The 25,968-nt window shown below is 44.8% G+C and overlaps 1 protein-coding gene across 3 annotated transcripts in view; it reads left to right on the top strand.

Moving 5' to 3' along the window:
* Positions 1-25,968, top strand: part of ABCD2 (ATP binding cassette subfamily D member 2) — an 85,369-nt gene that overhangs the window by 48,170 nt on the left and 11,231 nt on the right. For all 3 annotated transcript variants that reach the window (XM_081929137.1, XM_081929136.1, XM_081929135.1), the window contains 3 exons: positions 4,165-4,333; positions 11,235-11,329; positions 19,785-19,930. In XM_081929137.1, the coding sequence (XP_081785263.1) occupies positions 4,165-4,333; positions 11,235-11,329; positions 19,785-19,930 (410 nt within the window). The remainder of the gene's footprint in view (positions 1-4,164; positions 4,334-11,234; positions 11,330-19,784; positions 19,931-25,968) is intronic.

Here is a 25,968-nt window from a genome sequence, read left to right as displayed (position 1 = left end):
TGAGTGCCTGTGGAATTTTAAAGGAATTGTCTCTGTCTCCCCCCCTCCTTGAATTTTAAAGCTGCGGCTTATATTCGGGTGCTGGTTATATTTGGGCCAATACGGTAACAAAACGTTGAACATTAAAAACTTCCCGATAAAGGGCTGCCTTCAGATGTCTTCTAAAAGTTGCTCTTTATCTCATTGACATCTGATGGGAGGACGTCAGTGCTGAGAAGGCCCCCCCTCTGCCTGGTTCCCTGTAACTTCAGTTCTTGCAGTGAGGGAACTGCCAGAAGGCCCTCAGAGCTGGACCTCAGTGTCCAGGCTAAATGACAGTGGTGGAGATGCTCCTTCAGGACCATAGGCTGTTTAGGGCTTTAAAGGTCATCTCCAACACTTGGAATTGTGCTTGGAAACATACTGGGAACCAGTGTAGATCCTTTAGGCCTGGTGCTATACAGTGGTACCTCAGGTTACAAATGCTTCGGGTTACAAACTCTGCTAACCCAGAAGTAGTACCTCGGGTTAAGAACTTTACCTCAGGATGAGAACAGAAATCGCACAGCGGTGGCAGCAGGAGGCCCCATTAGCGAAAGCGTGCCTCAGGTTAAGAATGGTTTCGGGCTAAGAACAGACCTCCAGAACGAATTAAGTTCGTAACCCGAGGTACCATTGTATATGGCCCTGGTGGCTGCTCCCAATCACCAGTCTAACTTCCACATTCTGGATTAATTGCAGTTTCTGGGTCACCTTCAAAGGTAGCCCCACGTAGAGCACATTGCAGTAGTCCAAGCGGGAGATAACCAGAGCATGTACCACTCCGGTGACACAGTTAAACACCCCGGGTCCCACCCAAACTGGCAAACCAGTTTGGGGACACACACACAGGTTACCAGCTCTGTTTCAGGGCACAGAGAGCTCAGTACCAGCGATGAAGCCCAAAAATTCTGCCAGCCCTCAATTAATTTATGGAATTTGCCCTGAGAAGACCTGCTGATGCCCGCAAGCTTATATGGCTTTGGAAAGTGGGAGGGGAGGCAGTGAGAGCTAGCTGTGACCTCCGGGTTCAGATACACTATACAGTGGTACCTCGGGTTAAGGACTTAATTCGTTCCGGAGGTCCGTTCTTAACCTGAAACTGTTCTTAACCTGAAGCACCGCTTTAGCTAAAGGGGCCTCCTGCTGCTGCTGTGCCGCCAGAGCACGATTTCTGTTCTCATCCTGAAGCAAAGGTACTATTTCTGGGTTAGCAGAGTCTGTAACCTGAAGCGTCTGTAACCCAAGGTACCACTGTACCTTTGAATGCCAGTTGGTGGGAGCAGAAACAGGAGACAAGTATTGCTTCAAGCCTGTGTTGGCATCTGGTTGACCACTGTAGGAAACTGAGTTCTGGGCTAAATGGATTTTTGCCTTCATCCATCTTCCTGGTCCAGATGTTTCGGCCTACTTCCTTTCTGCCACCAGATGGAGACGGCACATTACAGTTTGGGGTTGTCATAATTTGTGGATTGGGAACTCGCCAGCTTTCAGAATCCATCGCACACCCCAGAAATTTGGGTGTGGTTTCCTACATTTTTGGAAGACGGGCTGAGCCAAGGCCAAAGGCATAGGAATAATTTCAGCCGCCGTCTATAACAGAGGCATCGCAGAAGAATCAGATAAGGGAGTGAGGGCCTGAGTAGAGTGAGCCAACATTATTCCAGTGAGGGTGAATGGGATTTGCATTCAAACATTTTCCTACACACAAAAATCCAGGCAACTTCCACGGCATCTTCTTTCATTGGGGTCAAGACACAACTGAATGATTCTGTTGTAAAATTGGTGTGTGTGTGGGGGGGGGGGAGTGCTTCCACATGGATGTTCAGGGTTGAATCAGCAGGTTTGGTTCATTTGTGTTTAATGAGGTTCTCACGCAACACTGTCATCTAATCCTTGTCAGTCACCATCTGCCCTGTCAGGAGAAATAAGAGGCTGAGGGAAGGAGAACACCAGGCCTGCTCCAGCCAGACTGCTCCTGCCTCTCTTGGGCAGATGGTATCCATTGGGATACTGTGAGGAGGAGGAAGGGTGTGGAGGAAGCAGACAACAATAAGGCCTGCTCTAGCAGAACTGTTCCCTCCCCACAGCCAGCATTAAATGTTATCTCATTTTTTTAGTCCATAAAAATTGTAAATTGACTTGGATGCCTTAGGCAGAAAGGTGGTAAAGGTAAAGGGACCCCTGACCATTAGGTCCAGTCGTGGCCGACTCTGGGGTTGCAGTGCTCATCTCGCTTTACTGGCTGAGGGAGCCGGTGTACAGCTTCCGGGTCATGTGGTCAGCATGACTTAAGCCACTTCTGGCAAACCAGAGCAGCGCATGGAAATGCCGTTTACCTTCCTGCCGGAGCGGTACCTATTTATCTACTTGCACTTTGATGTGCCTTCAAACTGCTAGGTGGGCAGGAGCAGGGACCGAGCAACGGGAGCTCACCCCGTGGCGGGGATTCGAACCGCCGACCTTCTGATTAGCAAGTCCTAGGCAGTGTGGTTTAACCCACAGCGCCACCTGCGTCCCCATTATTATTATTATTATTATTAGTTATTATTTATTTCACTTGTCCCTTCTGTCTCTTCTCAGACTGCAAAAAGCAGTCTTTTAAAAAGAGAATGGAAGAATTGCACCGTTTTCGCAATGTAGATGCCTTTAGCACTACTTGTCAATCTTTTTAAAATAGTGGGGTTTAGACATGGGCAGGGACAGATCAGGAAGGGAATTTATCTCTATTTAACACCCATTCATTATAACCCTTGTGGTGGGTACCATTTTATGAGCCCGTTTTTGTTTTGTTAAAGTCAATCTTTCAGTTATCATTCAAATTATTTTCTAGTTAAAGAGAGGTGTATAAGATTGCAACACTGTGGAATTCCACTTGTGCAGCAGTATAGGATTAGAGCAGCATGTTGTTGTAGCGCTGGACATCTCTTGTTTTCTTTTAAAGCCAGAAAAATCCTACAGCCGTATTTAAAAATCAATTGCAAAATAAAAGCAGGGATGTAAAATGGTTACAGTGGGTGCATGCTGTGCTGAATCTGGCTGCACCTTCAACAGCAATGGCATGTCCAGAACATTGCAGGACATAGACATAAAAAAATCACAGTATGCTTGAAAGTGTGTGCAATAGTAGTCTGAATGTTGTTGTGTTTGATCTGATATGTGAGCATGCATGAGTGTGTGTGCATGCAGGGGTCAGCAACCTTTTTCAGCTGGGGGCCGGTCCACGGTCCCTCAGACCTTGTGGGGGGCTGGACTATATTTTGAAAAAAACATATGAATGAATTCCTATGCCCCACAAATAACCCAGAGATGCATTTTAAATAAAAGGACACATTCTACTCATGTAAAAACACACTGATTCCCAAACCGTCCGCAGGCCGGATTGAGAAGGCCATTGGGCCGGATCCGGCCCCCGGGCCTTAGTTTGCCTACCCGTGATGTAGATGAATTGGGGAGTCCACAACAGACCATTAATCCAGTTTTCGTTCATATGCAAAATTCCTCCTTCAAATAACATCTCAAGCAAATGTTTCCAAAGGGGAAGGGGGGAATAAATTGGTAAACAGGCATCAAGCCCTACTTTTAAATCAAACAGTGGGGTGTCCTGACACTTGCCTAGAATTTAATGTTTACGAGTGCATCTGAAAGCCAGCCAGTCTTTGACAGGCAAACAGGAGGGCATTAGGCCTAGAGTTGCTTTCTGTATCAGTCACCAGATGCTGGTTGAAGCCAAGTGAACAGCGTTGCCTTTCTCTAAGAAGCTGGCAGCGCCAGCAGAAATGTAAAAGAAAAGGTTACTACTTACTTTTTCCTTGAGGTTGTTATTTATTGGTCCACAAATCACAGACAACTTAAAACTGCTGAAGTCACTCCTGCCCCAGCCATCCAGTGATTTTCAGGTGGTGATGTCATCATCATACCCTACAACTGCTAAGAAGCTGAACTTCTATAGGAAGCTCCTACCCATAGGAAGAAATATCTGAATGCCCATCAAAATTGGATTCAGTGCTTTCATGGAATCATCTTGTTCCTCTGGAATAACAGAATACAATCCACATTACACGGTGGTATGCTTGGTAGAGTAAAAGCACGTGCTACAATAATTCATCGGCACAGTTCTGTTTTTAATCGTTTATCGTTTTGCAGGTCACAGAGCTAGCAGGCTACACAGCTCGTGTGTACAACATGTTTTCAGTCTTCGATGAAGTGAAGAGGGGCATTTACAAAAGGACAGCTGTTTCTCAAGAATGTGAAAGCAACAATAAGAAAAGAGATAAAACAGAGCAACATATCGACGGCCCATTGGAAATCAAGGGTAATGAATGATGCATTTATTTATTTATTTTAAGATTCCTCTTTAAGAACTTGCAATTTGAAATTGAAAACCTGGGACAGCTATTTAAACAAAACTATCCACTTAATTTGTTTCCTAGAATAATAGATCCTGGTACCTTCTGGTCCCAGCTACGCATATTCCACATCCAACTCTTGAGTTTTATAAACTGTTTTCTGTGAGATGCTAAAGGCTGATCTGTGCATTTAATAATAATAATAATAATAATAATAATAATAATAATAATAATAATAATAGTAAAAGCAACATGTTACCTGGTTCCTGTGGCTGCACCATTTCAGATGGAAGGTGACATACCTGAATACTCCACCACTTCAAAATTCCCCTGCACATGGAAACATAGCATGTCAGGAAGATAATTCTAGTTTAGTATTCTCCATGATAGAATGAAAAATGTGGCAGCACAATTCAAACTTTCACTTTTCCACCTTGGTGCAATCCCAGGAATTGCATGAGTACATTTGCGTGAAGGTCTTCTGTTAATGGAATCCCAATATTTTCATTCAGCTTTCCCTTTCTCTGCTTTCCTCTTCATGCCTCTTACTTCTTATGGAACGCCATGCTGCTTGCCTTCCAGTAGCCCTCTCCAAATAAATTTTTGTAACTCTTCATTGAATACTTATTTTATTTCCTGGCTTATCCAGAAAACTTCCTTCCCCATTATCTCCCTTCTCTTTAACAAACCTTAGTAAATACTCTTTTCTTGTTCATTGCTTCCAATGCATACTCTTCCTCCTCCCCCCAACTGATTTTTGACCTCCCCTCATTCTGTCTATTAACATGTATATTATTTTGGGGGTCATCTTGCTTGCAGGATTGTTAAATGATGGCTTATAAGGTGCTGCCAAATATGTATGGAATTCCACAGCATCCTAGCATGTTGTGAAATAGGTTAGGATTGGAGGACTTACTCAAACGAAGAGAACTTGTTGTTGTTTAGTCATTTAGTCGTGTCCGACTCTTCGTGACCCCATGGACCAGAGCACGCCAGGCACTCCTGTCTTCCACTGCCTTCCGCAGTTTGGTCAAACTCATGCTGGTATCTTCGAGAACACTGTCCAACCATCTCGTCCTCTGCCGTCCCCTTCTCCTTGTGCCCTCCATCTTTCCCAACATCAGGGTCTTTTCCAGGGAGTCTTTTCTTCTCATGAGGTGGCCAAAGTCTTGGAGCCTCAGCTTCAGGATCTGTCCTTCCAGTGAGCGCTCAGGGCTGATTTCCTTAAGAATGGAGAGGTTTGATCTTCTTGCAGTCCATGGGGCTCTCAAGAGTCTCCTCCAGCACCATAATTCAAAAGCATCAATTCTTTGGCGATCAGCCTTCTTTATGGTCCATCTCTCACATCACTATTGGGAAAACCATAGCTTTAACTATACGGACCTTTGTTGGCAAGGTGATGTCTCTGCTTTTTAAGATGCTGTCTAGGTTTGTCATTGCTTTTCTCCCAAGAAGCAGGCATCTTTTCGTGACTTCTGTCACCATCTGCAGTGATCATGGAGCCCAAGAAAGTAAAATCTCTCACTGCCTCCATCTCTTCCCCTTCTATTTGCCAGGAGGTGATGGGACCAGTGGCCATGATCTTCGTTTTTTTGATGTTGAGCTTCTGACCATATTTTGCGCTCTCCTCTTTCACCCTCATTTAGTGGTTCTTTAAGAGAACTTACTGAAAAGTAATTATTGGTTCTGCAGTGAGGTTTCAAATCGTGTGCACTTTTCTAAATTGTAACCACATTTTCTGGTTAAGTTTTGTGTTCTGAGGATAGTACTCCCAGCTCTCTGTCAAAGTCCATGAGTTGAAAATCACAACCTTTTTATTGGAGACTGTAAAGGAGACAATCTTGACTTTAGATATTTCTAACTACATCTTGGATAGGCATTTTACCCTATACCATTATGTTTCCTTCACTTCTCATGGTCAAAAGTGTATAATAAATCAGTTATATAGCCCACTACTGTATTTATTGTAATCTACAATTATAGTAAGGGACGCAGGTGGCGCTGTGGGCAAAACCTCAGTGCCTAGGACTTGCCGATCGTATGGTCGGCGGTTCGAATCCCCGCGGCGGGGTGAGCTCCGGTCTTTCGGTTCCGCATGCAGGCACCTCTCCGCAAGCGGTGGGAGCGCTCCCCCCGCTTGCGGAGAGGTCCGCGAAGCCTGGACGCGCTGAGCTCAGCGCGCCCAGGCTTCCGCATGCAGGCACCTCTCCGCAAGTGGCGGGAGCGCTCCCCCCACTTGCGGAGAGGTGCGTGAAGCTTGGACGTGCTGAGCTCAGCGCGCCCAGGCTTCCGCATGCAGGCACCTCTCCGCAAGCAGCGGGAATGCTCCCCCCGCTTGCGGAGAGGTCCGCGAAGCCTGGAGAGCGAGAGGGGTCTGTGCGCACCAACCCCTCTCGCTCTCCAGGCTTCAGCGAAAGCCTGCATTCGCCCCATAGGACACACACACATTTCCCCTTCATTTTTTGAGGGGAAAACGTGCGTCCTATAGGGCGAAAAATACGGTAAATAGGTACCGCTTCATAGCGGGAAAGTAAATGGCGTTTCCGTGTGCTGTGCTGGTGCTGGCTCGCCAGACAGTCTCTGGACAGTGCTGGCTCCCAGCCTCTTAAGTGAGATGAGCCCACAACCCTAGAATTGGACACGACTGGCCCGTACGGGCAGGGGTACCTTTACCTTTACAATTATAGTGGCATACAACAATGGGGGTTAGGGAAGGTCATTCTATAAATACATTGTCAAAAGTGTGGCTATAGTATGCTGCTACTACTTTAGTCGTTCCCTGGTTACAAATCTGGATTATTTAAAAGCATATCTGAACTCTTGTTAATCTTCAGAGAAATGCTGCCAGACTTTATAATGAATCTATTGTTTATTTTACATTAGGAACAATAGTGGAATAGTTTTCAGCTATTTGAAACAGTTTTAAGTCTTTGAGAAAAGGTATTGCATTCATTCAGTGATACATTCTTGCGATGAAGGAGGGTTTCAGTATTTAGGTTAGACATGTGGATTCATATAAGTTAAAAAAAAAAGTCAAATGGCTTCGCCTTTCTTAGTACTTTCTGAACAGTTTCTGCTCATCTGTAGCGAAGCGTGCTTTGGATATTGAAATACGATGCTAAACCAGTGAATTCAGAAGCTAGAGGCTGGTTTCAGTGTAATTAAGATCAGATTCACAGAGAGAAGCAGCTGTGAGACTCCTGTTTAGCATTAGGTAAGGCAGTGCCCTTCACATCCAGCCAAAAGAAGACAGGCTAACCTTTCTGTGGCCCAACACACAACATCGTATTCCTGTTAATGGCTGGAAAGAGCGTTCCTGCTCCATCTGCTGGGACTTAAAAGAAATAACCATGCAGTGTGCTTTAATGCTGTTTAATCACCCCTAATACCATTCATTCTCTCTAATGCTAAGTGAAGGTGAAGCCAAGGAGTGCTTTGCAGACTTAGAAGATCCAGAAAGGAGAAGGGTGGGTTCAGAAGTTGTGCTGTAGCCTAGGGCTTGCCAATCAGAAGGTCGGCGGTTCGAATCCCCGCGATGGGGTGAGCTCCCGTTGCTCGGTCCCTGCTCCTGCCAACCTAGCACTTTGAAAGCACGTCAAAGTGCAAGTAGATAAATAGGTACCACTCCGGTGGGAAGGTAAACAGTGTTTCCGTACGCTGCTCTGGTTCGCCAGAAGCGGCTTAATCATGCTGGCCACATGACCCGGAAGCTGTACGCCGGCTCCCTCGGCCAGTAAAGTGAGATGAGCGCCGCAACCCCAGAGTCGGTCATGACTGGACCTAATGGTCAGGAGTACCTTAGCTTTACTAAGATGGCAGGTGACCACACAGAGCAAGGGGTAGCAAAGGATGTTGTTGAACGATAGTTTCCATCAGTCCCAGCCAGCATGGCCAATGGTTAGGGGTGATGAGCATTTGGAGGGCACCACATTGACTATCCCTGACAGAGGCAAGAGGATTTTTGCCGTCCTCCAGCAACTGCTTGGGAATAGAAGGAAGTGACAGTAGTTTCAGCGCTTCAATTACTCTTGTCCAGAGGCTACAGATGCCTGGTCTCTGTGGGGTTTAGAGCTAACGCAATATAAAGTTTTTAAATGGGTGATAAATGTTCCTGTGCCTCTAGCCTCCCAAGCAGTGGAGATAGAGCAGTTGCCAGCTGCCTGTAAAGGGGCCTTTAACGGCTGTTCGTTCCTTTTATTTGCGTCCCATTTTTCTACACAACAAATTGTGCTCAAAGCGGCTTACGCTAAAGAAAACAAGAACACATTTCAAACAGACACCGCAAAAACAGTTTCATAATAACATAGTGAAACAATAAAGGAACTGTAGCAAAACATAGGAAATCAACATAAGCAAATATAGAAACATAAAGAAAGCTGCATTTCAATACTATAAATAGAATATGGTGCTGTTCAACATGCAGCCAGCATCCCATAGTACAAATAACAAAGGAGCTTCACAGTTTTACCTTTGTCCAGTGTTTCCCAGCCTTGGGTCTCCAGCTGTTTTTTTGGACTACAACTCCCATGATCCCTAGCTAGCAGCCCCAGTGGTCAGGAGTGATGGGAATTGTAGTCCAAAATCCAAGTTTGGGGAAACCCTGCCTCAGTCCTAGAAACACGTGACCCGTGATGTTGCTCAGGTCCCTCTCCTGCAGCCACTTGCATGGACTCCAGGGGCAAGGAGTGGAGTAGCTACAAACCTCCCTCCCTTGATGGGAATCAGCAAAATTCCATAGAAGGGAAATGAGGAAAATGACACTCAGGTGTCTTATTCTGAATGAGAATGGACCCGATGGCCTGAACACAGGGGGAATAATATCAACCGTTTGTTGGTCAAGAAACTCTAAAGGAGGAAACTCCATATTTTCAACACAGCTGTAAGCAGAATTTGAAAGTTATGTTTGAGGAAGCATAATAATGCATGTTCATCACATAAAACATTCTCAGATGTGGCTTTTTCCTCTGTAAGTTCCTTGCTCTTGGAAGCAGGGATAGACTGCAATCTTAGTGAATATACATTACACCTTTCCCATCTGGTAAAAGGTAAAGGGACCGCTGACCACTAGGTCCAGTCGTGGCCGACTCTGGGGTTGCGGCGCTCATCTCGCTTTATTGGCCGAGGGAGCCGGTGTACAGCTTCCGGGTCCTGTGGCCAGCATGACTAAGCCGCTTCTGGCAAACCAGAGCAGTGCACGGAAACGCCGTTTACCTTCCCGCCGGAGCGGTACCTATTTATCTATTTGCACTTTGACGTGCTTTCGAACTGCTAGGTTGGCAGGAGCAGGGACCGAGCAACGGGAGCTCACCCCGTCACGGGGATTCGAACCACTGACCTTCTGATCGGCAAGTCCTAGGCTCTGTAGTTTAACCCACAGCGCCACCCGCGTCCCTTTCCCATCTGGAGTTGGTGGCAAAAACATAGAGTAAATACTGCATACCGTATTTTTCCGTGTATTGGACGAGGGTTTTTTGACACAAAAATCATGTCAAAAAACTGGGGTTGTCCAATGCACAAATAGTGGCATGGGGGGGCGAGATGCGGCTGCGCGCAAGGAACGATCTGGGGGCACTGGCTGGCGGTGCACAGCTTTCCCCAATGCGGCTGCGTGAGGGAAACACTCCCTACCTGCGTCCGAGAAACGATCTCTCTTTTTTTTAAGCATAATTTTTATTGAGTTTTCCATATTTCATACATTTTCATTACACAAATCCGTAACTTAAAACATTGCTTACACAAAGCATCGACCGCCTTCCCTCCCTCTTACTGACTTCCACACATACCAATTCTTCACATTTCTATTGCCACTTTTTTACCTTATATCTATCTTTTGACGTTCACCTCCTTGTATGTGAATCAGCTCCTTATGTTCACATTACCGAACTTTTCAACTCAGACCTACAAACGTTTTCAAATGTTTACAGTTTTCTTTCATATAAAATAGAAATTTGCTCCAGTCCTTTTGAAACAGTTCATCGCGCAGATGAAGCAATCTAGGGTGTGTTTCCTGTTCGCAGCTGCGTGAGGGGAGAGGCTCAACAACTTTGGGCCATCCCCCCTCATTTTCTTAAAATTGAGCCCCTCAAAATAGACGGGAAAAGTACGGTAATACATGTTTGCTGTTCTTCTACTTGGTGTATGAGTGACGTCTGTGAGGTTTGTAAAGATGACCACCAGCTGAGTAACAAAGACTGAACGTAACAGCCAGCCATCACAGAAAGTGTGGTGTTTTTCGATGATGATTATGATGATGATAAAATAAATTTTATTTATACCCCGCCTTCCCCAGCCAAGACCGGGCTCAGGGCGGCTAACAACCGATATAAAAACAAGCTGATTGAAATACAACTTAAAAAAACAAGATTAAAATAAAACAAAATATTAAAAGGCAGCCTCATCACAGGAGGAGAAAGGAAAAAAGAAAGAGGGGGAGGGAATCAAATTGATTCCAAGCCAAAGGCCAGGCGTAACAACTCTGTCTTACAGGCCATGCGGAAAGAAATCAGATCTTGCAGGGCCCTGGTCTCATGAGGCAGAGCGTTCCACCAGGCCAGAGCCAATGTTGAAAAGGCCCTGGCTCTGGTTGAGGTTAATCTGACTTCCTTTGGGCCCGGGACCTCTAGGGTGTTGCTGTTTATGGACCTTAAGGTCCTCCGTGGGGCGTACCGGGAGAGGCGGTCCCGTAGGTACGAGGGTCCTACGTGTTTCACAGGAAGGTCGTCCACCAACGATCAATGCATGTATAAGCATCCATTGATCTGATGATGCATGAATAAGCACTCCCAAGACTGACAGCTTTTTGTCTGTCTTCCTGTACATGTGTGTGCTTCACTAACATGTTGTATTTTTTGTTTGTTTTACTTGCAGGAAGAGTAATAGATGTTGATCATGGAATTATCTGTGAAAACGTTCCTATCATTACCCCAAATGGAGATGTGGTGGCGTCAAGGCTAAACTTCAAAGTAAGACGATGTGCAAGAATCTTCCGACTGTGGCCACCACAGTTAGCACAAATGCACCATGAAATTCACGTACCTTCTGTTAATTAATTGGACAACAATGTAGAAAAGAGGGGGAATCAAGCAAGGCAGACATAGTGACTCAACGCTAGAAGCAGATGCTTACAGTTTCTCTGACTTTAGTAAACAGGGAGACAGGATTCCCCTTCTCATGCTGCGGCCCACACATTAAATCAATGTACAGAGGAAAACAGGCATCTATTGGTCTTTGCCCCGTCCATTGCAGAGATCATGAGAAAAGACTATACATTCATGTAAACTATTACACATCTAGGAACAGTACTTGTAGTAAGGAGCCCTTGCCATGTATACAGGCCCTGTGTAAGTACAGTCCTTTTTCTTGTTCCACCCAATGAGTGGATCATAGAAGTATATAGCCGGAAGGGACGGCAAGGGTCATCTAGTCCAACCCCCTGGAAAGCAGAAATCTGTTGCCCAATGTGGGGCTCAAACCCCTCACCCTGAGATTAAGAGTGCCGTGCTATACTGACTAGATAGATGAACTTTATTTGCATTAGCCAACGGCCATAGCAACATAAAACAAGCCATATATACAATTAAAAAACAACAACAATGGATAAAAAGGACCATCAAATGACCAAGACCATCGTTCAAATAGTGGCCCTTAATCTCATTGCACCCTCGATAAACCTAGCAACCTTTGCTGTTGTCTGATCATTCTGATCTGACAACAGGAAGAACAATGTGGCCTCAGATGGGATGGTAAGTAGGAGTGAGGTGATGATCTCATTCCTCAGGTCTTTATAAAGGGGGCAAGACAGGAGAACTTGAGCCACTGTTTCAAGAGTCGCTTCTCAGTTGGAATCCTTCGGTATCTGCCCTCAAGTATGGCAGAGGGCATCACATCCAATCTGGCCAATGTGAAGGCACGTCTGTATTTTGGGATAGTTAATTTATACAAATATGGTGCCAGGGAGTCAAACGGTGGGGGGGGGGAGGCATACCAAGGGCAGCGCTTCATAATGGCCAGATTGTTCTGTTGCTCCAGGTCCTTCAGACGCTGTTCAATCAGTGATTTCAGCTATACTGACTAAACTATGGGGAATGGGGTTACTGGCACACAGGCCTTAGCTTAAGGACAAGGCCAGTTGCTGCAGTTTTGCCACCCTCAATGCATTGATTTAAATGTGTGGACTGGGATGTGCAAAGAGGGCTAGACAGTGAGGATGGCCTTTTTCCATTATCATGCCATTTCTGGGTTAATAACGACAGCTGGAATGTTCAGATCACCTAAGGGCTACTCTTGGGTTCCATTGCTAGTGTTAGATGTCCTATCTTTGCCTCCTAACTAGACAAGCAGTGCTGCTTCTTGCCTTAAAAACATTATCAAGTCAAGAAAAGAGTATTAAAGTTGGGTGAGTGCTCTACTGCTGAGACAGCCTTGAGACTTCAGAATCCGTGATCCTGAGGGCCAGGAAGATGGGAAAGCATGCTTGATAGCTGGCTGGAAGTATTAACAGAACCTACTGGGTTTGGTTTTTGTTTTGTTTCTTTAGTTACTGAAAATAATTTTAACTAGCTTGTGTATACTTCTTTAATCTATCCCATCCTTCTGGGCCGGTTGATAGCATACATTCCATACATACATTATTTCTCAGCACATTTAAAGCACACAGATTCCTCCAAAGAATCTGTGAAAGGATTGTTCGTACTGGGAATTGTAGCTCTGTTGAGGGGTGAACTAGAGTTCCCAGGATTCAGGTGGGCGTGTGGGTGTGCTTGATGTGGATGTGACCCCTTCACTTAGATTTACAGTAAGGAGTTAGTTTTTCTTCGCTTTCATCTAGACACCTTTACTGAGAATTAATAATAATAATGATAATATTTGTACCCTGCCCATCTGACTGAGTTCCTCAAGCCACTTTGAGCAGCAGCTACCAACATATATAAAAACGTAATAAAACATTAAACGTTTGAAACTTCCCCATTCAGGGCTCCCTTCAGATGTCTTCTAAAGGTTGTATAGTTACTTATCTCCTTGACATCTGATGGGAGGGCGTTACACAGGGTGGGCACCACTACCTAGAAGGCGAGTGGCCAGATTCTACATAAGGCAAGGTGTCAGCCTCTACTTTACTCAGTAATTGTGAAAAACAAAACACTATGGGGATTTCCCCCATATACTGTGGGAGAAGAAATGTGTTCTGAAATTCTCACTTCACCAAAAGTGTCAGCAACCTTTTTTAGCCATGGGCCGGTCTACCGTCCCTCAGACCATGTGGGGGGCCAGACTATTTTTTTGGGAGGGGGGGGAATAACACATTCCTATGTCCCACAAATGACCTAGAGATGCATTTTAAATAAAAGTACATATTCTACTCATGGGACACGGGTGGCGCTGTGGGTTAAACCACTGAGCCTAGGACTTGCCGATCAGAAGGTCGGCAGTTCGAATCCCCATGACGGGGTGAGCTCCTGTTGCTCGGTCCCTGCTGCTGCCAACCTAGCAGTTCGAAAGCATGTCAAAGTGCACGTAGATAAATAGGTACCGCTCCGGCGGGAAGGTCAACGGTGTTTCCGTGCGCTGCTCTGGTTCGCCAGAAGCGGCTTAGTCATTCTGGCCACATGACCCGGAAGCTGTCTGCGGACAAACGCCGGCTCCCTCGGCCAATAAAGCGATATGAGCACCACAACCCCAGAGTTAGTCACGACTGGACCTAACGGTCAGGCGTCCCTTTACCTTTACTTTATTCTACTCATGTAAAAACACCAGGCAGGCCCCACAAATAACCCAGAGATGCATTGTAAATAAAAGGACACATTCTACTCATGTAAAAACACGCGGAATCCCAGACTGTCGGCGGGCCGGATTGAGAAGGCGATTGGACCAGATCTGGCCCCAGGCTTTAGGTTAGTGACCTTTGGTTAATAGCGTAGTGCGTCCAAAGAGACTGGGCCCTGAGATTCACGATCTGTCTTTTTGCAGTCTGTAAACAAGGATTGTATATCAGTAAACTGATCCTGTTCCTTTTCAAAGTGCGTAGGAGCCTTCAGGATTTTAAGCATGGCTCATTTCCAGCCAAACGGACCTTGAGTTTTAAGGAACTAAGCAAATGTGCAGGCTACGGAATTGCGAACTTCAGAGCAGAATCTTAAAAAAAAATTATTAAATTAGGACATGGTCAGTAGGGAGGGAATTTATCTTTGTGCTTCTGTGTTCTTGATACGGTTTCCTGATCCTGACACATAAGTGCTTCAGCACCAATATGCACCCAAGAGTTTCTGTGGCTTTCCCATTCATTTTAATACATTAATTTCTGCGTGTTCTGCAGTTCCACCCGCTGAGATGAAGCAGGACCCACCTGAGCAGAGGACACCATAAATGGCAGAGTATCAGCAATGGAATTGGACTATGTGATTTTCCAGATAGCCCATAATTTTTCCTAGAGGATCCTTTTAGGGGCTTCCTCCACAGTAGAGAATAGAAGCATATAACCTCTCTCCCTACATATGCATAGATCCATGTGATATCATTGTTCCACGCTGCTTCCTCATGGGGTGGGGGGGGTGAGTCATATGTGATGATGATGATGATAATGATGATGATGGTGAACCCATTACTTCACCAAGTGGATAGCATTGCATGGCTTCATATGCAAATCAGCGTTTGGCCCACTGATGTGATAAACTTTTTCAGCCACATTAATTGGCTGAGAGCTGATCATGTAGATGCTGTGAGCCAGCAATACTGTATTTTTTGCTCTATAAGATGCACCCGACCATAAGACGCACCTAGTTTTTAGAGGAGGAAAACAAGAAAGCAACGCAAAGCCTCTTGAGAGAAGAGGGAGGAGCGCTCCTGCTGCTCTCAAGAGGCTTTGGGTGGCTATCCCTGAAGCCAGAAGAGCAAGAGGGATTGGTGCGCACTGATCCCTCTTGCTCTTCTGGCTTCTGGGATAGCTGTGCAGCCTGCATTCGCTCTATAAGACGCACACACATTTCCCCTTACTTTTTAGGAGGGGAAAAGTGCATCTCATAGAGTGAAAAATACGGTGCTTTATACCTGGCGAATTAGTAGGTACATCTTTATTCCTAGAACTTTCAGTGCCAGGAAATACAGTGGTACCTTGGGTTACATACGCTTCAGGTTACATACGCTTCAGGTTACAGACTCAGCTAAACCAGAAATAGTGCTTCAGGTTAACTTTGCTTCAGGATAAGAACAGAAATCGTGCTCCAGCGGCGCAGCAGCAGCAGGAGGCCCCATTAGCTAAAGTGGTGCTTCAGGTTAAGAACAGTTTCAGGATAAGAACAGACCTCCGGAACAAATTAAGTACTTAACCCGAGGTACCACTGTAAACACCAGGAAATCTTTCACACTCCCCCCCCCCCAGAACATCTTAGTGGGGAATTCCCAGTAGGAAATGTGTGCTAATATTGCAACCATATGGCCAGGACTGATCGCGTGGGTTTTCCTCGCCTGATCAGCACTTCCCTAGGAATCATAGATTTGTAGAATTGCAGAGTTGGAAGCGACCACGAGGATCAGCCAGACCAACCCCTTGCAATACAGGAATCTTTCAGCCAATGTGGGGCTTGAACCCTCTACCCCGAGATTAAGAGTCTCCTGCTCTACCGACTGCGCTATTCCTCATTTGGCAGTAGGGGAATATATATCAGGTGGGAATAACCCAAGCAATTGGCAGTACTGCCCAATGATAATGTTTTACACACAATGGTATGAGATTGTGGCATTGGGTATCAGTTCCCACTTCTGTGTGTGTGTGTGTGTGTGTGTGTGTGTGTGTGTGTGTGTAATTAGTTTTTTTGGGGGGAAAGGGGGTGTCTCATACTTTATTAGCACTATAACATTTATGATTGTTGTAACTATACACGGTCCCTTTAAAAAGAGACACTTTCTAAGTGCAGAAGGGGTAAAAATTCTGGCGAAAAAATTCCATGTTTATATATAGCTTTACTTCCTCCGCTCTGATATTCATTTAGATCTAAATATAAGCAGATTCATTTTTACTAAAGACAAATTGCTCACATACAGTGAGATCCTAGATTTTCCATATTAATCTCACTGCATGAAGACCGCAAAACTCAACACATTGTGGAAAGCAAATGTTACGATTTTGACCTTAGTGTGGTCAAGTCACCCGAGGAAAGGTTTTGTCCTAAAACTGTAGGCTCAGTCTAAGAAATATTGGGACTCTCGTTGATTATGACACATGTTGCATGGGCGTGTTTTTCACACACCTATTTTTGCAGAAGCCAAATGTTCCTACTTAGTAAACAATAAACTGCAGTTAGTTTATAGCCAATAGAGGAAGCACACAGGAATAAAACACAAGCTATGAAATATATATATATATATATATATATATATATATATATATTTGCTTTCGTAGATTTTCACGGGTACAGGAATGCAGGTTTTGGTGTCCTCGGGTGTCTTCCCGTGTAAAAGTTGGGGTGTCTAGGCGACGTTTCGACGAGGTCTCACTCGTCATCTTCAGGCTGGTGCTTTCGGCTTCTTGTTACTGGAACAGAGCAAGATCTCAGTGTTTGAGTTCCTATAAATACTGTTGAGAGAACACAAGAATGCCGTCAAAAAAGAAGAAAAAACTTCCTCTCTTTTCCAACACATGAAAGAAACAGGACACGAAATTAATTTTGCAGATTCCAAATTGCTCTTTAACATGGAACATCACCACAAGAGAATAATCATGGAAGCCATCGAGATAGAGAAACACCCTCACAACATGAACAAGCGTGACGACACATCCCGCTTGCCAGACATCTGGAAATTAGCCCTCCCCACAAAAACTGACACCAGATCCAGAGGCACACAGAACGCTATCACCAATCAACCACACCAGACCCAAACCCAGACCCTCTCCACAGATAAATTACAGACACCATCCAGTAGCCAAACCATGGTGGCACCTCCGGATGCTGCACCCCCCTGCAATCCCTACACAGATCTGGCTGACACAGGCCACAAAACCACAGCTCGCCCCTATACACGAAGCCAAGCCAGAGCACAACTAAGCGCAGTACAGCCATCTTCTCAGAAAAACTCTTCACAAAGTTCAAGAGGTCAAGACACAAAAACTTTAGCAACTAATCCACACCTAATGACCCACCTAAGTGGTACTCAGGATATCACTCAAGAAATCACTCAAGATATCCCTCAAGTAATTAAGGAACAAAAGAAGAAAAGGCACACTAGCCTGGGAACTTCCTCTCTGCCCAGAACATTGGAGGCTATACACCACACCCCCTCAACAGTATTTATAGGAACTCAAACACTGAGATCCTGCTCTGTTCCAGTAACAAGAAGCCGAAAGCACCAGCCTGAAGATGACGAGTGAGACCTCGTCGAAACGTCGCCTAGACACCCCAACTTTTACACGGGAAGACACCCGAGGACACCAAAACCTGCATATATATATATAAACGTCGCCTAGACACCCCAACTTTTACACGGGAAGACACCCGAGGACACCAAAACCTGCATATATATATATATATATGCAGGTTTTGGTGTCCTCGGGTGTCTTCCCGTGTAAAAGTTGGGGTGTCTAGGCGACGTTTCGACGAGGTCTCACTCGTCATCTTCAGGCTGGTGCTTTCGGCTTCTTGTTACTGGAACAGAGCAGGATCTCAGTGTTTGAGTTCCTATAAATACTGTTGAGGGGGTGTGGTGTATAGCCTCCAATGTTCTGGGCAGAGAGGAAGTTCCCAGGCTAGTGTGCCTTTTCTTCTTTTGTTCCTTAATTACTTGAGGGATATCTTGAGTGATTTCTTGAGTGATATCCTGAGTACCACTTAGGTGGGTCATTAGGTGTGGATTAGTTGCTAAAGTCTTTGTGTCTTGACCTCTTGAACTTTGTGAAGAGTTTTTCTGAGAAGATGGCTGTACTGCGCTTAGTTGTGCTCTGGCTTGGCTTCGTGTATAGGGGCGAGCTGTGGTTTTGTGGCCTGTGTCAGCCAGATCTGTGTAGGGATTGCAGGGGGGTGCAGCATCCGGAGGTGCCACCATGGTTTGGCTACTGGATGGTGTCTGTAATTTATCTGTGGAGAGGGTCTGGGTTTGGGTCTGGTGTGGTTGATTGGTGATGGCGTTCTGTGTGCCTCTGGATCTGGTGTCAGTTTTTGTGGGGAGGGCTAATTTCCAGATGTCTGGCAAGCGGGATGTGTCGTCACGCTTGTTCATGTTGTGAGGGTGTTTCTCTATCTCGATGGCTTCCATGATTATTCTCTTGTGGTGATGTTCCATGTTAAAGAGCAATTTGGAATCTGCAAAATTAATTTCGTGTCCTGTTTCTTTCATGTGTTGGAAAAGAGAGGAAGTTTTTTCTTCTTTTTTGACGGCATTCTTGTGTTCTGCGATACGTGCATTTATTCGTCTGTTTGTTTGTCCAATGTACGTGGCTGGGCAGACTTTGCAGGGTATTTCATAGACCCCTTGGTTTTCCAACTGGATTTTATCCTAATGACACCTAATGACCCACCTAAGTGGTACTCAGGATATCACTCAAGAAATCACTCAAGATATCCCTCAAGTAATTAAGGAACAAAAGAAGAAAAGGCACACTAGCCTGGGAACTTCCTCTCTGCCCAGAACATTGGAGGCTATACACCACACCCCCTCAACAGTATTTATAGGAACTCAAACACTGAGATCCTGCTCTGTTCCAGTAACAAGAAGCCGAAAGCACCAGCCTGAAGATGACGAGTGAGACCTCGTCGAAACGTCGCCTAGACACCCCAACTTTTACACGGGAAGACACCCGAGGACACCAAAACCTGCATTCCTGTACCCGTGAAAATCTACGAAAGCATATATATATATATATATATATAGCCACTGTTCTTGGTTATGCTAAATGGGGCTCCACATTTGTTTCAGTTGCTTTTTTCTTGCCCAAGCCACAGTGGGAGCACAGAAGGCTAGTCTAAGACAGTGTTTTTTATGCTTGATTCTCACTGCAGCATTCTTCTTCACTGCCGTGTTTTCCCCAAACATAATATTAAATAGGTCAATTGTGTGGATCGCTGCAAATCATGTGCATAAAAAACACTATTTAATGCTAAACTGTGGCTTAACATTCCAGTTTGCATCACCCTCCCGCCTCGCCTCTTTGCCGCAGCAACAAGAAAGAGATGGGAAGCTTCCGCTTTCATGTTAGATTAACCACAGTTTAGCATGTTGCCTAAACCCTAAACTGTGGTTTGTCATAACTATGGTTGCTTGAAACAAGCCTACTTCCTAAGCTGTAGTCTGAAGTTCAGACAGAAAACCACAGTTTGTTGAGACGCATTGTCATAACTCTTGGTTAACGTTGCATCCAAGTCAGTCCTGTGTTAGATTGTTGGTGGAAATAATTGCTTTCTCAAAGGTTATTGTGTTTCTCATAACTTGTAGGTGGAAGAAGGTATGCATCTTCTAATCACTGGACCTAATGGTTGCGGGAAGAGTTCTCTCTTCAGGATTCTAAGTGGTTTGTGGCCTGTCTATGAAGGAGTTCTTTACAAACCACCTCCTCAGCATATGTTCTACATTCCTCAAAGGTTTGTGCTTTTACTTGTATCTGTTTTCGCAAAACAATATATTTTTATAAATTACAAGTGTTCCCCTCCTTTTTGAACATATAGTGCTCAAGGCAACTCAAAGGAACTAAACAATTAACCAATATAAGATTATCAGAGGTCTACGAGTGTCAGCTGGGGCAGGGGGCAGGTATTGATTTTAGAAAAACGAGAGAAAGGCCATAGTCAACAATTGTTGACAGACTTTTAAAAAGGCTACACTAGCTTCCACTATGGGACGTGGGTGGCGCTGTGGGTAAAACCTCAGTGACTTGTCGATCGTATGGTCGGCGGTTCGAATCCCCGCGGCAGGGTGAGCTCCCGTCGTTCGGTCCCAGCTCCTGCCCACCTAGCAGTTCGAAAGCACTCTTAAGTGCAAGTAGATAAATAGGGGCCGCTTTATAGCGGGAAGGTAAACGGTGTCTCCGTGTGCTGCGCTGGTGCAGGCTCGCCAGTGCAGCTTCGTCACGCTGGCCATGTGACCCGGAAGTGTCCTCGGATGGTGCCGGCTCACGGCCTCTAGAGCGAGATGAGCACGCAACCCCAGAGTTGGACACAACTGGCCCGTACGGGCAGGGGTACCTTTACCTTTACCTTTAGCTTCCACTAGAGTGGCACTAGGGATGCTTCACAATCTCTAAACAGGAAAAATCAAAAGGAGGATTATTGAAATTTTCACACTGGCGTGGTAGGTGGGAGGATATAGGAACAGAGGGGACTTACTCATCGCCAGATACAGACACAGGGTAAGCACCAATTTGAAGAGTAATTAGGGTGGTCCAATAATAGAATATTGCTCTGTCTTGACAAAAGCAAGTGGGACTTTTAAAGATGTTTGGATCTTGTGCAATAGCTTGATTAAAAACTGCCCACTCCTAACATGAAAAGCACATTAGCTCTTACCTAGCTGCTGAAAGCAATGGAAGAGTTGGTATTGTTGCTTTCCGTGAGATTCAGCCATGAATAACTCTCAACTGAAGTAGGGACAATAAGCTTAAACCACCATGAGGCTTTTCTGTGTGAGTATCTTTCAAGGGAAAGGGGCTTCTGGTGGTGTGTGGGGAACTTGTGGACCTTCAGATGCTCCTAACTACAACTCCCATCAGCCCCAAGAAGTGTGGCCAGTGGCCAGGATTGATGGGAGTTGTAGTTCAGCGACTTCTGGAGGGCCGAGGGCTCACCACAACTGGGCTAGTGCCGGAAAACATCTATGGATTTATGTCATTATTTATGCCATCCTTCTTCCCAAAGTCGCCCAGGGCAGCCAACATCAAAAAGTCAAAACAATACATTTTAAAATGTAACAAAAACCTATTTAAAACATTTTGAACCCACCTAAGAACATTTTGGGGATGTGGGTGGCACTGTGGGTTAAACCACAGAGCCTAGGACTTGCCGATCAGAAGGTTGGCGGTTCTAATCCCCGCAATGGGGTGAGCTCCCATTGCTTGGTCCCTGCTCCTGCCAACCTAGCAGTTTGAAAGCACGTCAGAGTACAAGTAGATAAATAAGTACCGCTCCAGCAGGAAGGTAAACGCCGTTTCCGTGCGCTGCTCTGGTTCGCCAGAAGCAGCTTAGTCATTCTGGCCACATGACCCAGAAGCTTGTACGCTGGCTCCCTCGGCCAATAAAGCGAGATGAGCACCACAACCCCACGACTTGACCTCATGGTCAGGGGTCCCTTTACCTTTAAGAACATTTAAAAAAATATAATATCTAAAAGCTTACTGGTTTCAAGTTGTCCTGACCTGTATCTTTTAGCCATCAAATGCCTGGGTAAACAGGAATGTTTTTAAACTTCTCCCGAAAGTCAATAATGAAGGAGACATTGCAGCCATTGTCTGCTTGAATCTTACTCAGCACAGTTTGCAAATGCCACTATTTGTATTGGATTTCTCTGAATTAGTAGACTAGCCCTTTAAGGCAACATGCTGTGTTGCCTTCCTAATTAAATGTAGCCCTAGCTGAATCTGCCCAGACGGGGATTGTCTTGATTCCACATGGTTTAATTGAGAATTTTGCTTGCCTTTGTCCGTAAGAACTCTCCATTTATAAGTGAATACGCAGATAGCCTTAGGAATTGTTTTTGTATCATTGTGCCTACTGATATAGCATGAGATACGACCCAAAAATGTGACAATACTATTTACCATTATAAAATGTATAGGAGGAACCTGGGCAAGTCTCCAAGAAGGGAATATTAGCTTTAGAGATTAACTGTCATTTTCTCCCCTAGCGTCCCAGGCATTCTGGCCGTCTGCTAATTAGAACCAGGGCTTAGAGTTAGAGAAATCCCAGACAGGGATTATATTTCCTAAAATACTTTGCACAACGTCAAAGTTGATATTTATAATGCCCCTTGCCTGGGAGGTTTTGAATGACGGAGGATTTGGTCAAAGTTAAGGAACACATATTTACACTTGCACCCTAAGGTGTGTGTAAATGTCACGTAATAACTTTTTAAAAACCTTTTTTTAAAATAATGAAAACTATGTAGATTACATCCAAAGCAAACATTTTGTACATAATTTTGCTTTCTTCATTTAGTTGGTATTGCAGATTATTATAATACTTCTTGCTATTACTTATTACATTCACCAGCTTATATAATAATAATAATAATAATAATAATAATAATAATAATAATAATAATAATTTTATACCCCGCCTATCTGGCTGGGTTTCCCCAGCAACTCTGGACAGCTTCCAACATATATAAAAGCATAATAAAACATCAAACATTAATAACAACAGTCTGACCCAGTATAAAAAACTAACAGTAACTTTAAAAGTTTAAAACAACTTATATCAAATAAAGCAAGATTCAACAATCCATTAGAATCTAATAGTAAACAGTATTATTTGCCGACATTTAATTTTAAACATCTTACACTTGTCAATTACAATAAAGAATTACTAAACTACAATCGATAAAAACAACGTCGAGTCACAATGCATAAAATGCCACAAACCATACAAAACCACGTAAAAGGATGGAATTAAGAAGCAAGAACATGCAGCTTAATAAAATTATTATTTTTAAATATCCCTGAATTCCTCTCTTCCTAGGTGCTTCTGCTGTTCTTCAAGAAGCTCAGGCAGGGAGTTCAGGGTCCTTCCCCTCTCCACGTTATAGATCAAGATCAGCCCAGTGTGGTAGGTTAAGCTGTGATAGGATCACTGGCTCAAGGAGCTTCCTGGATGGATTGCAGATTTGAGTATCCAATACTCAGACCCAGAGCTAGCAATATGACACAGAGAGAGAGAGAGCTTTTTGAACCTGGCCTCCATCTTCACTGGTCCTGGGCCAGTTTTATTCCAACTTCTAGAAAGGACCACATTGGGTGCCTCCCACTCTAACCATTGCTCCCTACTGGGTTGTATGGTGCAGTAGAATATTTCAATTCTTTATGAACAGCCCTTTCTTCAGAGTTCCCTGACTCTGAATTCTGTCTTCATATGCTTAGCAGGAAACCTAACTATACAGTGACTATACAGTCATACGTACCTCGGGTTGAAGTAGCCTTGGGTTGCGTTCCACGGTGACCCGGAAGTAATGGAATGCGTTACTTCCGGGTTTTGCCACTCACGCAGGCGCAGGCGCTCAAAATGATGTCACGCGCATGTGCGGAAGCGGCGAATCGCAGCACGCACAGACACGGGTTGCGTTCGCTTCAGGATGCGAACGGGGCTCCGGAATGGATCCCGTTCGCATCCAGAGCTACCACTGTAAACTGATTCAGCTACCCACACCCCATTTGAAAAATCTACATGTCTTGCATCTGCCCACTGAATACTTTCCCCCCGGTCGCCATATCTTAGGAACATGGTACTTCTTTCCCACCTTGTTTTTGTAGGCCTTTGGTTGCAAATATTTGCATAGTTTTGTCATGTCAACCTATACCATCTCAGCTCTGCACGGTGGTTTAGAATGGTTTCACATACCGTATTGGCTCGAATATAAGCCGCACCTTTAATATTCAAGGGGGGGGGGGAGGAAATAAAAAAAGACAATACCTGAATATAAGCCACTCCCTTAAATTTCCACAGGCACTCACATCCATTCCGTTTTACTGTATATCTGCTTCAGCAGCAATATCGTAAAAGCCCATTTTTTGTAAGGTCACGAATTTAAGCCACACTTAAACTTTTCACAGTTGGAATTTGGGGGGAAAGTGAGGCTTATATTCAGGCCAACACAGTAAGTGCTTCTGTCTTACTATAGATTTGGCCAGTTTTCCCAGTGTGCCCCCCAGCTTGAAACAGATACTGACACCTATTTGTTAGGGTGGCAGTTGTTCAAATACTTCTACTGGCTTGTATGTAAATAACAATAGCAATAACGATCATGTCAGCAACAGCTGTTCACCAGTGTGCTCCCTAGTGGTGATGTAACAAGAAAGCTGACCGCCTTTTTGACTTGCTGATGTCACGGCCATGCATTACGTTCAGGCCATGTGTTCTTCTAATCTTTCCCCCAACTCTACGGCTCCTCCATTTGGCACCTGAGTCTTACAAAGGAAGCGTCATAAAGGGCAGGAAATGTCCCGACAGCTGCTTGAGATTCCATAGCGCTGACTTTATCGTGATTGACAGCCAGCTCCCTGCTGCGTCTCCCCAGTGGTTCCGAATCCCTGACGGAGGCAGTTTCTGATTTGCGCAGCTGCAAGGGAGCCGATAAAAATTTCATGAAATCAAGGAGCCTTGCTTAACCTGGCTGATCATTCAATCGCACGGCTTCCTTTCCAGATTAAGGATTTGTGCTCTTTCTGCGGTTTGGTTGTTTATTGTGCAATAATATATTTCTGCCTGTGACAGCAGCTTCTAATTACACATCGTGCTGGGAAAGCTCTATGATCCGTGCCCCGTAAACTATGTTAGCGGGTGTAAGGTAATTATGCTCAGGCTTGGTAATTGAGCTCCTTGAAATATTTAGCAGGCGCTCTTGGATACTGGAGAGGAAAGCTTACGGTTGGCTATTTTGGGCTCAAATCAATTATTTATATCTGGAGAGAGTTGCGGAAACTGCAGCTTGCCCTAAAACACCCTTGAACTTATTTCAATGGAGTGGGATATTGCTATAGACATCCCACTAGACGTGTATATTTTAGCAGTTCCTCCACATCCATCGTTATGATGGACAAATGTATATAACAGAACTTAACTTCCAACAGGGCAAATCTACGGTACATTTTTATTTTGTTTTGTTTTTTGTTTTGTTACAATAAATATTTTATTCTTTATTCCATATAGAAAGTTACATTTGATACTCAACAATCATATTCCAATTCAACAGAACTAGTGACTTCCTTCTCGCCCAACATCAATGTTTATATCCCAAGTTACATACAATTAGGGACGCGGGTGGCGCAGTGGGCTAAACCACAGAGCCATGGGCTTGCCGATCAAAAGATCGGCGGTTTGAATCCCCATGACGGGGTGAGCTCCCATTGCTCCGTCCCTGCTCCTGCCAACCTAGCAGTTCAAAAGCACGTCAAAGTGCAAGTAAATAAATAGGTACTGCTCTGGCGGGAAGGTAAACGGCATTTCCGTGCGCTGCTCTGGTTTGCCAGAAGCGGCTTAGTCATGCTGGCCACATGACCCGGAAGCTGTACGCCGGCTCCCTCGGCCAATAAAGCGAGATGAGCCCAGAGTCGGTCACGACTGGACCTAATGGTCAGGGGTCCCTTTACCTTTACTAGCTCTCACTGCCCAGTTGTTTGTCTCAGTTCTGATTCTGTGTTTTTAAATCACTTTTCAAATGATCCAGTCCCCTATTTATACATAGATCATGGACTCTAAAGCGTTTTCACATTAAAAGGGCCATATTAACTATCTTCATGACTCAGCAGAATTATTTCTAGTTTATGAAGAGAGAATTGAAGCAAAGGGATGCTATTTCAGTCCCCCTCACCTTAATCTAGTGAGCCCATTGGTGGATTTTGATGGAACCCCACATTTTCCAGGTTCACTGGTGGTTCTTTGCCAGACCAGTGTGTCTGTGGTCCTGCTGAGCCAGA

This window comes from Podarcis melisellensis (assembly GCF_964234715.1).
Source record: "Podarcis melisellensis genome assembly, chromosome: 10".
NCBI classification, from domain to species: domain Eukaryota; kingdom Metazoa; phylum Chordata; class Lepidosauria; order Squamata; family Lacertidae; genus Podarcis; species Podarcis melisellensis.
The sequence above is the reverse complement of the archived record's forward strand: the minus strand, read 5'-3'. Positions and strand labels throughout refer to the sequence as shown.